The following is a 13229-nucleotide window of genomic DNA, read 5'->3' as shown; positions in this document are numbered from 1 at the left end:
GAGAGGCTGGAAGGGAGAGAGCGCTCGCCTGCCACCTGTATGGTGAAATTGAAGCTTGTGAAGTGTTCCTGAGGGGAGGCGGGCAGACTCCTCATTTAGTAAGGACTGGGACGAGGAAGAGTAACATGGGGGTGATTACATATGACGACCTTCAGTAGAGATTGTTTGCAAAACTAGGGCATTCAGAATACTTGACTGAACTTTCCTGCTGGGTGGATCAATGCGCCTTGCCCTGAGATGTGTGATGTTTACCCTTGTGTCTGTAATATGAATATTTATTTCTCCTTTGCCATATGTCTATGCGTCAAAGCTATTTGCTGATGTGACATTTGGCGTTCTAAAAATACTAACGATGCTTCTATAAACTCATGCTCTCTTCTCTTTCGACCCATCCCCCTACCCCACCCGCATTAGCTTTACGTAGAAGACAATGTTAACGTCCTTGACATCCCTCTCACTGTAAGTCGACCATATTTTTAATGCTTATGGCTCACGAGTTTCACTTCAAAATCACTTTTCTTTTGTGTGTCTGCACTGTTTTATTCACCCAGTGTCATTTTCCACTGCACGTTTGTTCTTTTCAGATACTGTGTGTAGTGCATGTGCAGTTAACATTTTGTCATTTTGTACTGTGCCTTGCTTTGAAATATTGTTTGTGTGTGTCTCATGGTTGTCATCCTTGCAAAATGTTTATTCTGGGATCTTTACAGAATTTAGAAATTACATGTTATATGTTAAACATGTTGGTGATGTGTGATTAGCTTTTTAGCTAACAAGTGCTAAATAGTTTTTTTGTTTTTTATGAAGAGGGAAGAAAGAACATAAACCACATAAGGGACAACTTCTTATGTTACCATTCATATCCAAGGCGCACTAATGCAGGCACCTCTTAAACCAGTCCTCGAGCACTAAATCCACTGCATGTTTTCACGCTAGCCACACAGAATACATATGAATAAATGGGAGATTTTGACATGGTCAGCGGTTGTCCTCATCACCTTGTGTGGATGCGGCACTCAAGGGCTGCCCCCAGTGCTCTTTTGAAGAATCTATGTGCAGGGAAATATGCACTGGCCATCAATGTTAGTAATTATATGTGTATATGGGGAACGCCGGCTCCGTGCACTGTTCTTCTTCAATTTAGCCAACCCTAGATCCGGTCGCAAGCTGTCCCCTGTCTGACAGACCCTAGGCACTTACCTAAACTCTGACTTCTCTCTGGATCCTCAAATGCACTTTGTGTTACTTACCTGTTTTCTCCACCTCTGTACCCTCAATAGACTGCCCTCAAAGTAGGGATGTCATCCTGGCCTCCCTAAGGTAAAGCACTCACCTGGCTCTTCCCTCATCCTCAGAATTCATTCAACATAGAACTCACCAGCCCGGCTGCTTCTCGGCTTTAAGAGAAGTGGGATACATTATTGGGCCGAGAATCGGGAGCAAGCTCAATGCTAGTTGTGCAAGTTAATGAACTCTTGTGAATAATGCCCCACTGTAGTTGTTGAACTTGCATGAGGCAATGGGCCTCATTACGTCTGTGGCGGTAAGGCAACAACGGCGCCGGTAGTGCTGCCGGCGCCGTTGTTGCCATGCTGCCACATTACGATTTTTGCTTACGGGTGCCGCTCTGCACGTCTGGTCAGACCAGGCCGTTATGAACGGTACCGCTGCTACCATCCTCCCCATTCCCATTGAGCCCTATAAGGGGTCAATGGGAATGGGGACATACCGGCTCCGGGTCCTGCGCAAAGGGGATTACCGGGCCCTCCAAGGTCGGAATGGCTCAGTAATTCCCCTTTCGCGGGACCCGGAGCCAGACCGGAGTTTGGGGGTAGCCATGCCCTTATTAAGGGCATGTCTACCTCCAACCTCGTAATGAGGCCCAATGTCTTACAACTCAACTATAAATGTAAAATTCCCACGTAAGCGCAGAGCTCACTGTATTTGGGAATCATCTTTTGTTTTGAAGATGTAATACAAAATATTTGTACTAAGAGAATTGAGCACATCACCCTGACTCTGTCTACCCTACACTGCCTTCCAGTCATGAACACGTATCCAGGTCTGTTACTTCTGCACAGTCCACAGGGACTTCAACATCCTCTGTCTCAAACATCAAACACTACATTCCCTAGAACTGGGGTCTTAAATTTGTGGATCTAGAGATGTTTTGGTCTACAACTCCTCAGCCCTCACTGATTGTATATGTTAAATGTATCTGTCCTGGGCACCGTAACCAATCGGAATTGGTCCCCAGGCGCTCAGGCAGATATGTAATCGAGAAGGGGGAGTGAGTTAGTAGGGTAACTAGGAAGTAGGATAGTGAAAGAATTGATGACCTGTTGGCAGCTTCAGTTCGATTTTCACTGTGCGCTGAGCTTGGGTGTGAGTATGGGGTCAGTGTCAGTCCTCGTGTTCTGTTGGTGCGGCTTATGTGTTGTTTGTTTGTTCTTGCGGTGTGGTGAACTGCGTGCGGTTTGCTTTGCGAGAGGTGGTTGTGTCGGTTTTTGTGTGATTTAAGTATGCAGGCATTTTAGCTTTTTGGTTATTGGGTTATATGTGTCGCCACTAACATTTGTAATTTGGCTCAATGCCTAGATTTGAGAGTCCTGGATTGTGGGAGAGATGGCCAGGCCCCACAATGCAGTAGATCTCAAACACAGTAGGCTAGGACGGAGGCTACACTCAGACCTGAGAGTCCTGTATATGTTGACTCCGAAATATTTCCATTTCGAAATTCCCATTGTGCTCAAGCTGAATTTCCTAAATGGATTTCTGCTGTTCCCATGCCCTTCTCCCCTCACCACTGCACTCTTTGTCTCTCTCTGTCTTTCTCTCCGGCAGAAAACCCTAGAATTACTGTCCTTTTCTCACTGCCCCCCAACCCACTATTTCTCCCCATGGCCCCTCTCTTCCACCATCTAGGAAACACCCCTGGCACCCCTGTCGTCCCCTCCCTCACTTCCCCGACACACAGTGAACCCCCTCAACCTGGTCTCCTTCCGTCTTCCCCCCTGGCTCATCTCTTGCAATGCCCAATCTAGGTGCAATTTGCCGCCGCCACCTCTTCTGCCTGTTCTTCTATTTTCAGCCTGCCTGGCCAGTACATCCATCTGCATGTGCCCTTATACCGTGCTTGACCTGTGCCTCCCCGTGAGCCACCATTTTCTCAAAACCATGTGTGCGCTGAACCTTTTGGGAGGGAATTGTTTTAGGGAAAAACAAAATGAAAAATAACATTTCACACTAGAATTGTGACATGGGACACTTACTGTCTGTTGTAATACACCCTAGTTAGCGTAGCCTCCAAAAAGTAGCATGTCCCCGGCAGGGGTGTTGCTAGCTCTGGAAAAGATCAGGGGCTAAGCTAATGCCAGGACTGGCAGGATTCGGGGCTAGCTACAGCCTTTCGGTTGTAGTCCCTGAGCTTCTATCCGGGGCTACAACCAAAAGACCCGTGGCTATAGCCCCCTCAGCCCCACCCTAGCAACGCCTCTGGTCCCCGGCATGCTGGACTAGTGGAAAGCACTGCCATACCTTGCTGTGCAATGTTGGGGTTGGGGAGAAGCAGAAATTCCCGGTATGCTCTTGGTTTTTATTTTCTAATGCTCATGGGTATTTCCTGCCCCAGGACCATTACCTGGTTATGAACCCTAGACAAGGAATTGATCCATGGGTATAGAATGAGAAAATAAAGACTCTGCCATCGTGGATGTGTTGCTTCTTTTTTCTGGGGTGCGCGAGCCGTGGTGCTATACATACACATGCACAACCTCACCAATGACGGTTGAACCCAGAAGGGTAGCACTTCGTTTGGGATATTGCTGCATAATTTAATAGCATGATTGACCTCACATGACACGAGGAAAGGTGGCATGGGGAGTATTCGGGGCCATATCATGCTCTGAACAGAAAACTGATGGACAAATGGAAACCCTCCAGTGGTGGGAAAAGGAGCTGTCTAAGTCTCTGCCCCTAGCCAAGAGGGTGTGCAGATTGGCCTTTAATCATCTTAACCCAAAGCAGGCCCACCACTTAGGAAGAGAGTGCATGTTTTGTACATGAAGCAAGTTTATTGTACAATCGTCCGGGGAGGAGCTAGATGATGCTAACGAGTCAAACTAATAAGTCTCTCCGAACCACATAAATTGACACATTATATACATTTTTGCAACAGTTAAAACACTCCCATGTATATTATTAAAATCCACCTCCCCACGTGTGATTGGGCAAAACCTATACAGAAAAATACCATCTTTCTTCAAATTCTTCCATTCGCATTGGCCTTTGTTATCTTACCTACCATCTTTGGATTGTATTCATAGCACACCCCTCTTTGGGATTCCTTCCATGGTAGGTCATGACATCATTAAATCAAAGAATAGGCGTCCCCGACCACATGAACCCAGGGGAGAACCAAAATAATATGTACCAAAAGGGGAGAGGGGTTCACATGTATGCAACCGGAGAACAAATCGCCGGGATAAACTGCAACAAGCACAGGAGTCAAGTCGGGGGATAGATCAGGTCAAGGAAAGTAGAATTTCATCAATCTTTAATAGACACATATTCAATTATATCATACATAGTGCTGAAATTACAATAAAAGCAGCAAAAAAACATACCATCAATACTCCACATTTCCTATTAAAGTGCATATTAGCTTGATAGTATTCCTAACATATTGGAATAAATACACTGGGAAAAATTATAATGGTAGTTTGAATTTAACTAGAAAAAACAAAAAGGGAAAAATATTCAAAAAGAAAAAACCAAAAAGAAAAAAAGAAAAACCAGAAAAACAAGGGCACTCATCCAGGCAAGACTGAACACTCAGTATCTCCTGCGAGGTAAAAAAGTTGTCCCCTATTCAATCCAATAAATTGTTATGGGAAACAGACAAGTATAGTCGCGTCGTAGCTTAATAGAACAGAAGCAATACTTGTCTCCAATCTGACCATGATAGTCTTAGTTACAGGCAATATGGAAATAGTTTTAAAATTCTTCCATGCAGACATTTATCTTCATGTAGATCTTCCGTAATTCACAACGATGAGATACTTCTCCATCTTAGTGATACTCAAAACTTCAAATTGAAAAAAGAGCTCCTCCAGAATGTGAGTGGGTCTAAACAATACAGCTCCGAATTCTTGTAAAGGTGCAATGCGTGATTCGCTAGGACACGAGAAGGTGGGGCCATCTAGAGACCCAATGCGGTCCGTATCCTATCTACGATGTAGTCCTCCTATGAGGCTGTAGCCGCTATGCAGGTCAGAGTCAACTGACTGCTGCTGAATGCGTAAGTTCCTCCAATGGCTTCGGCTTAGTTCTCTGCCCTTGTTTTTCTGGTTTTTCTTTTTTTTCTTTTTGGTTTTTTCTTTTTGAATATTTTTTCCTTTTTGTTTTTTCTAGTTAAATTCAAACTACCATTATAATTTTTCCCAGTGTATTTATTCCAATATGTTAGGAATACTATCAAGCTAATATGCACTTTAATAGGAAATGTGGAGTATTGATGGTATGTTTTTTTGCTGCTTTTATTGTAATTTCAGCACTATGTATGATATAATTGAATATGTGTCTATTAAAGATTGATGAAATTCTACTTTCCTTGACCTGATCTATCCCCCGACTTGACTCCTGTGCTTGTTGCAGTTTATCCCGGCGATTTGTTCTCCGGTTGCATACATGTGAACCCCTCTCCCCTTTTGGTACATATTATTAGGTCATGACATCATATAATGGTTACACATTCATATATAAACATAATTCATTGCAGCTCAAAGCTGGCCTGAGCCCTTTAACCCTTATTCGAAATTACACATGGTTCGCATGTTTGCTTTAACTATATGAGGAACAGCTGAATAAACTGGTTCCCTTTGAACTGTTCATAGTCATCTCATCTGCCCCGGTTTACTGGCGTCCCTGGAACATTCTAATCTAAATAACGATCATTTTAACATGCGTGGCCCCTGGCCACATCCTGAGTAAAGGAATATCGGTCACTTTGACCCGAGCATCACTTCACCCCATATATTTATTGCTAGTCAAAGCAAATGACCGGACCCTTCTGCAAACCCCCATGTACCTAAAAGATATAACATCTGCTCTCTGTGAAGCTACCAAGCCATGAGTACCCTGACTGGTTTTGTCGGCCGACCATCTGCTAAGGTCTTCAGTTACTCATTTACCCTTCCTCAGGCCTCTGAAAATGTGCAAAACAAGTTTCTTCAAGTCACTTAAAATTCATCTGGCGAAACCCTATAAAGAAAGCCCAATACATGTAGATTTATAAATCCCCTACAAATGTATCTCAGTGTGCATGTATGTTTAAGAACTGATGTCTCTCTTCCACAATGATTCTTCCATGACAGGTTCCAGTTCCTCGCATGCGCATTATGAAACTCTTTTAGGCACTTCGTCGCACACCATCATGTTTATACTTCATTTGGTATCGAATATGTATCAATTTAGACACAAAGTAGCACTGAAGTAACTCATCCCATTTACACTTAATTATACTGGATAAATATTAAATTGCAACATCGCGCCAATTTCGCCGCACCCCCAGTCACTAATATGGCGCATGCGTCATGAAGCCCTCTTTATCGTTGGGTGCTTTCCTGACTACCCGAAAAAGGGTGACACAAGGATCCTGCATGACATTACTGGACTGAAGAAGCAAGAACCTGGTGCTGGGGATTGGTGCAGCTACTCTGGTGACCAGGATTGTAGCGTCCTGGGCCAAAAATATAGAGGCATGGGCCCAGTGGCTTAGCAGCAGCTATTATTAATCTAGGCACAATCGGGGAATGGGCTTTGCCCACTGTTGGCCCTTTGTGGGAGATTCAGGGTCCCAGGCACAGGGTGAGCTGGTTCTGTGGCTATTAAGTGCTATTCGATGAGACCAAGCGTCCTGGAGGTAGGTAACTTCACTCAAGAGAAGACAGAACCAGTGTCCTCCCCTCTAGTCTCTGAGAGCTGTAGCACACAGGTCCCAGAAGCTTTTTGATGTCAGATTGCAGGGTGCAGTAGGAGATCCTTCATCTTCGGTCCTCTTCCAATTGCTTTGGGGGGAGTACCAGCATTTGACAAAGGTATGGTACAGTTACCCCTTTTCTTACAAATCTTGTTGGTTGAGTGCACATTCAGCCTCCAGTTAGGCACACTGCACTAAACATTCGGCTGCCACTTAATCCTAGAATCTTCTCCACGTTCAAAACCTTCCAGGGACTTTTCCTGGGGAAAACAATCCGAATTTTGATTCAGAAGTGAATTACGTACACCCATTTATACATCCAGACAGATCTGCTCACGGCTGCTCCGAGCTCCCAACCAACATTATGTGACAAATTCCTATGCGCCTACGTTGGGGTAAAGGGTGGCGTGTGGGTCTCTCCCGACCTTGCCCCTGTCTTTTGGCAGGGTCTTGTCACATGGAACAAGAGCATGTCCCTGTCTATTTAAGAGAAGCTCCAAGCCCCCCGGATGAGCTATCCAAAGTACAAGTACCCCTGCAATGCAACTGTTCCCAAAAGGCATCACGTTTAGTAGCTGCTGGGCCCCAACTTCCGCAAGGTGTTTTTCGCATGTCATTCCTAACCCCAGGTAAGGTAAAGTTGTGGCTGTCTGTAAAGCATGGTTTTCAAGTCCTGCCCATGAAGACAAAACTGTAACACAGTCATTGGAACCTGTGAACCACTTTGTCCAAAGTAAAAGTATGTTAGAGCAACCAGACATGGAGAAACCTTTATTCTACTATCTTTCATGCACAGCTGAGCAATCACTTATTAAAATGGTGGATGCTGAGCTCAATGGCAGCAGCCCTACTCCTGGCATTTACAAAGTGTAATTTCAAGATGGCTGCCGGCCTTAAACAAGGCTTGAATCCATGCACATAGTGCCGAATCAATAGAGGCTGCAAGGAAACTGCAAACAATCACAGCCTAACCAATACGATTGTAAGACTGATAGTTAAGCAATGGGTGGTCCGTGAGGCAGGACATTGTACCAATGGTGTGGGTGTTTGGAGAAGGTTTGGTGAGAGCTAAAGGCAAAAGGAAATTAAGATTGAGAGGGAACAGGATCACGGAGGCTGGGGGGACGTAGCCACAAAAACAAGTGAAGGGAGATGAAGAACAGGAAGGAGGTGCTGAGAGTAAACATCAGGAGGTGTAGGTGGCTAGGAAGAGAGCTAAAGGAAGAGAGCAAGGACGCAGTATAGCAGAGATGGGAGGTAACATGAGCAGACATGTAGAGTAGTCTGTTAGCTTGGAAGTTGCAGGTGACATTGTGGGAGAAGCACAGGACTGTGCTCTGGCAATGTTTGGTAGAGGAGATGAGGAAGCAGAGAGAACCTTGGGGAAAAGGTTGCAAACAACATTGGATATCAGATGGAGGAGTGCATTGAAGTTAGGAGTTGAGGAGAGGACTGTCTGAAATTAAGCTGGAGGAGAAGACCAGAGGGTTATGAGAGAGGAACAAACATACCCGAAGACTGAGGGGCGTGAGTGGAGGTACAGGTAAATGACAAAGCATAATGGAAAAGTAAGTGAGAGTAGAAAGAAGAGTAGGGGGTGTAGGAAAGGCCTGCTTCGGCACTAAACTGTTGCCACTCATTCAAGAGGTTGATGAGGATGGGACTAGAGCCAGGACCCTAAAACATGGAGGTGTAGTAGGCACCTCAACCCAATGTGTAGAGAAGCCAAGGTGTCCAGTCTCTTGGTGGAAGTTCTGGGGCGTATCCTAGTATCAACCAGCCCTAACTGCTGGCATTGTCCATGAGACCTAGGTTCACCTGCAGGCGAACCTATGTGCAGGAGACCTAGGTGAAGGGTCTCCCAGAAGTTTAGGGCAAGAAGCAGAGGTCCTGAATTCACAGAACAAATACAAGAAATAAATGTGGGGACACTCGCATCCACCATTCAAGACTTTTGAGGGACTGTGGAGTGTGACACATTCTGAGGAGAAATCCCCAAATTGTGGGTTATGAAATCCAGAGATTTGGCGCTCCATCTTAATTAGCTATCATGTTGAATCCCAGTGTTAGTTGCTCAAATGCAGCTTTGTGGGGAACCGCAAAGTGGTTTTGTGTTTTTTTCATGTCTTTTGGCCCAGTGTTGTAACTACCCTTAACAGACCTTTTTTAGCCTATGTCTGTCAGGTGTGATCCTGCTCTGCTTCATGACACATCTCAGGAAGGCTGTAACCTTCTCTGATGCATACATGTTTCCACTAAAGTGAGCACAGGCTTGTTGTGGGATCTCCCTGTACTCCTAAACCCAGTTCACCATTGTGCAGATGGGCCTTAAATCACTTCAACCCAAATAGGCCCACCACTTAAGAAGTGAGTATATGGTTGTACATAAAGCAAGTTTATTGTACAAAGTTCCAGGGAGCAGTTAGATGGTATTGCAGCACCAAACTAAACCAAGTCTCTACAACACCACATCAGTTCACATCTTTTATACAGTTTTGCAACAGTTAAAACACTCCCAAACTCTTTATTGCAGTACACCCCCCAAACATAACTGGACAAATACCTCTTCAAAGAAATCCCATATTTTCCCAATTCATCCATTTTCATTGGCCAGTCTTATCTTGATAGTCCTCTTCAAATCATATTCAGAACACACCGTCTTAGAATTCGTCCGTAATAAGCCATGAAGTCAGTACATGGTTAAACATTGGTATTAATACATAATTCATTACTAGCAATAACTGGCTTAGGGCCTTTAACTTTAAGTGTGATTGCACACGGTCCACTTAAATATTTTAGCAAATACGAGGAAGGCCTGAATAAATAGGATCTTCTTTGAACTACTGATTGTGATCTCAACCACCCCATACTCCAGAACATACAGCCTCTGGATTCGACCTGTAAAAACAATTGACCATCGGATACCCTGGCCTGAGGCCCCATTTCTATTGCCAGCCCAAACAAATGACCAACCACCTCTGCTGAACTTCAATACAATGAGCAAGATAACATCTGTTCTCTTGCAGAACTCTTAAATCATAAACCTTTGTCATGTTTGCAAGCTGACCTTCTTACTAGATGACTCATTCTTCTTTCTGTCAACGGATGTCCCTGCTACGTTTCATTTGCAGCAGTTAACCGCGAAGGTTGAAGTTACTGATTTACTCATTTTCTGCCATCTGAAAACCCGAGAAAGTAACTTTAAAAGTCAAAATGGATTCTGCAAGAGAGCCCCAGCTACCATGTTTTTGCCAAGCACCCCGTGTGGATTGTGTTCATCTAGCATTTGCAGTTTTAATATGGTATCTTTCTATGTGCATGAAGATCTAATATGTATACATTCTAAACAACAGTAACACTAAAAGTAACATATCCCGTCCATAATTAACTGCAGCCTTTACATGTTAATTTGCAACACCGCGCCCAGTTCTCTGCCATCCCACCAACTTCAATAGGCTTCGTTCAACATGAACCCCTTGCAATCATGGGGACCCTTCCTGACCACCACAACACCATTTTAATGGGGATCTGCAGGAGAAAAGCCTTTGTTCCCTGGTCACAAAATGGTTCCAGCATTGTGCAGCCTAACAGAGCTCACGGGCCTGCAAGTGATTAGTGGATGACTGGCCTAGGGAAGTCTGGAGATTTCCCAGTCGGCCTCAGCATCATGGGCCTCTGTTCTGAGAGAACTCAGGATTTTTATATTGCTGTTTGAGGCACAGAGGTTTAAGATGCTATTTGCGCTTGCACCGAGTAATAAAGAGCCACATTGGGGGGAAGAAAATGCAGGGCCTCTTTGGATTCCCAGTCCATGCCTGCCAGTGAGTTGCACATACATCCCAACATGGTGCTCTTCTCAGGGCACATTGGTTGATCCCTGGCCTGAGAGTCTTAGTGACTTCCAGGGACTCGCACTTTTCCCTTTTGGTGAGCAAAAAGGAAAATGTCAGGGGGCCCCGTGAGGTTTGGGTGGCTACGCCTCTTGCAATGTGTCTACAGATCACAGCTAGCGCCCACATCGGGTGGCTTGGGGGCCTTAGGTGAGGCTAAAGGCAATGCCCCGGGCAAAGTGCCTGGTGACTTTAAAATGCATCCAATAAAATATTCTTTAAGCAGCGTTATGACTTGGTTTCCCTTCTAAAATCCTTACAAATTCTGTTAAAATATGTGTTAAAGGGACGTTATGGTTTCAGCACAAATCAAAAGCAACCATAGCTCACTCCTCGACATGCAATGCTCATGACGCAGCATGTGCCTGCACAGATGGCATGCATGCACCCGCAGTTCACACGGAACACAATACGCAAAGCAAGGATTAGCAAGTAGATACTTGGCCCAGTTCTTCAGAAAGCCCAAGTCTAGTCTAAACTAACATGGAATGCAAGTGAGCACAATAGGCATAGACAACATGAACAAATAATACACACAGACACAGAATGTGCATGCAGGGAATTGCAGAATACACGTGAGCCCAAAACATTCGGACAACAAAGAGAATACCAGTGGAAAATCTTTGCTGAAAATGTTGGCGGGGACATGACCTCTGAAGAAAAGGTGCCCCATTCAAATGAATGGGGACAAAATAGTGTGCCATGAAAGTTGGGTGGGGACAAACACCCCCGTCCTCCCCTAAAATTACGCCCATGGAGAATACGCACACACAACCCACATTGAAATTATGTGCAGAATGAAAATGCACACAGACCTTCATACTCTGGCCTCCCCACTAATAGAACAAGCATACACATGCATGCTCAGCAATAGGCACACTAAGCACTGATGGATGGGAGAGTAGAATAGGGCATTTGAGTTAGCAAGCCACACATGCCGCGGTGCCACCAAGCAGCCACCACTGGAAGTTCACGTTAAGCTCATAAGCACAGAGCAAAGCATTATGGGTATGCCATTTACTGAAAGGCTTGCATGCCAATTGGATAGTTAGAACCAGCATTACCAAGTAATGGTGCAGTGTGAGTCAAGTATAATCTGTAGTGTCATTAACTTGTTTTGTATTAGGAAAATAGTATAGCTGGACAGAGTATTTGTACCTTAATGTTGGCATTCCCAAAGTTTGTAGACTTTACATTTTTATAGTTGCCAACTGTAGCTCTTTCATTTTTTTTTATCCCCATAGACATATATATATATTTAACCTTTTTTTTAAATGACCACCAAGCCACACTGTTCATACTGAAAAGGTTCTTCTGCACTCATGGTAATGCTCATGTGAAATAGGTCTCCTTTATTTGACCGATATGTCTTTGTTGAAAGAAGTAGAACACTCAGAGAAACAAACGAAGCTCACTCAATGGGAGCAGACTCATTTCTCCGAAGCATGGGCTTAGAAAACAAACTGATCACGTCCTGTAAGAAGCCCCCTCTAACGGCCTGACAAAAACTACAACAACCATTAACTGATTCGTCAATTATCTTGTTACAGTGTCGAGGAACTCAGTGTTTAGAATACACATTGAAAAATGTACATAAGATACTGTGTATAGTCAACTGTTTGCGAAGTGTTCAGTGTGTGATCTAAAACATACACACACATTGCCAATTATTCTCCTTCAAGTTACAGTAAGATCAAAAAACGGTGCACCACGTTTCGGCGCCAGCCGTTTTAGCGCACAACTGTGGCTGCATAGCCCCTTTTGGCACCGTTACAGTGGCGCAACATCTAATTTGGCTCCTCTCATTCGGCACACGGTTGTTTTAGGCGCAGCTACTGACATTTAGCAGCTGTTCCCAAAGCGCCTTACGCCGAATGGACGCATTATTCTGATATACTTCAAAATAAAATGCACAGCTGCCAGACATTTGAATGAATCCTGTCACCAGTTTTCAAGGTATGCCAATTAGCCACATGACCAAACTGAACGTGTAGTTGGAGGGTACAGCTTTCATACTTAACCTGCCATTATACGTATATGTATTATGGCAGGGTAACTATAAAAGTTGTGCAACTTAAAGCTGTGTTCCTCCTTTGGTCTTGCGGTTAAGAGCTGTGCTTTCAAGGCAAGAGATCCAGGTTCGGAAATCTGCCGGGTTTAGTTTTGGCTCTGGTAGTGTGGCCGCGTTTTCCGCTGCAGCTTGCTTCTTCTCGCCTTTCCTCCATCCTTCTTCACCAGTCCCTGCAAACCCTCTGATGGAGACCCTCGACCGACTGCCAGCGTCCTCCCAGCTTCTCTCCTCAACAACGCGAGTTTGAAACTCATTCCTTTGGTGCAACGTGCATCCTAAGTCCCTCATG

The 13229-nt window shown here is 44.6% G+C and overlaps 1 protein-coding gene across 4 annotated transcripts in view; it reads left to right on the top strand.

The window, feature by feature from the left end:
- ELMO1 (engulfment and cell motility 1) overlaps nt 1-13229 on the top strand; it is a 2216232-nt gene that overhangs the window by 1054963 nt on the left and 1148040 nt on the right. For 2 of the 4 annotated variants that reach the window (XM_069613265.1, XM_069613264.1), the window contains one exon: nt 415-459. The exons of the other annotated variants lie outside the window; for them this stretch is intronic. In XM_069613265.1, coding sequence (XP_069469366.1) covers nt 415-459 — 45 coding nt within the window. The remainder of the gene's footprint in view (nt 1-414; nt 460-13229) is intronic. 4 annotated transcript variants of the gene reach the window in all.

The sequence above is a fragment of the Ambystoma mexicanum genome, chromosome 5p (genome assembly GCF_040938575.1).
Source record: "Ambystoma mexicanum isolate Mex_15411 chromosome 5p, UKY_AmexF1_1, whole genome shotgun sequence".
NCBI lineage: Eukaryota > Metazoa > Chordata > Amphibia > Caudata > Ambystomatidae > Ambystoma > Ambystoma mexicanum.
This window is presented reverse-complemented; position numbering and strand designations above follow the sequence as displayed.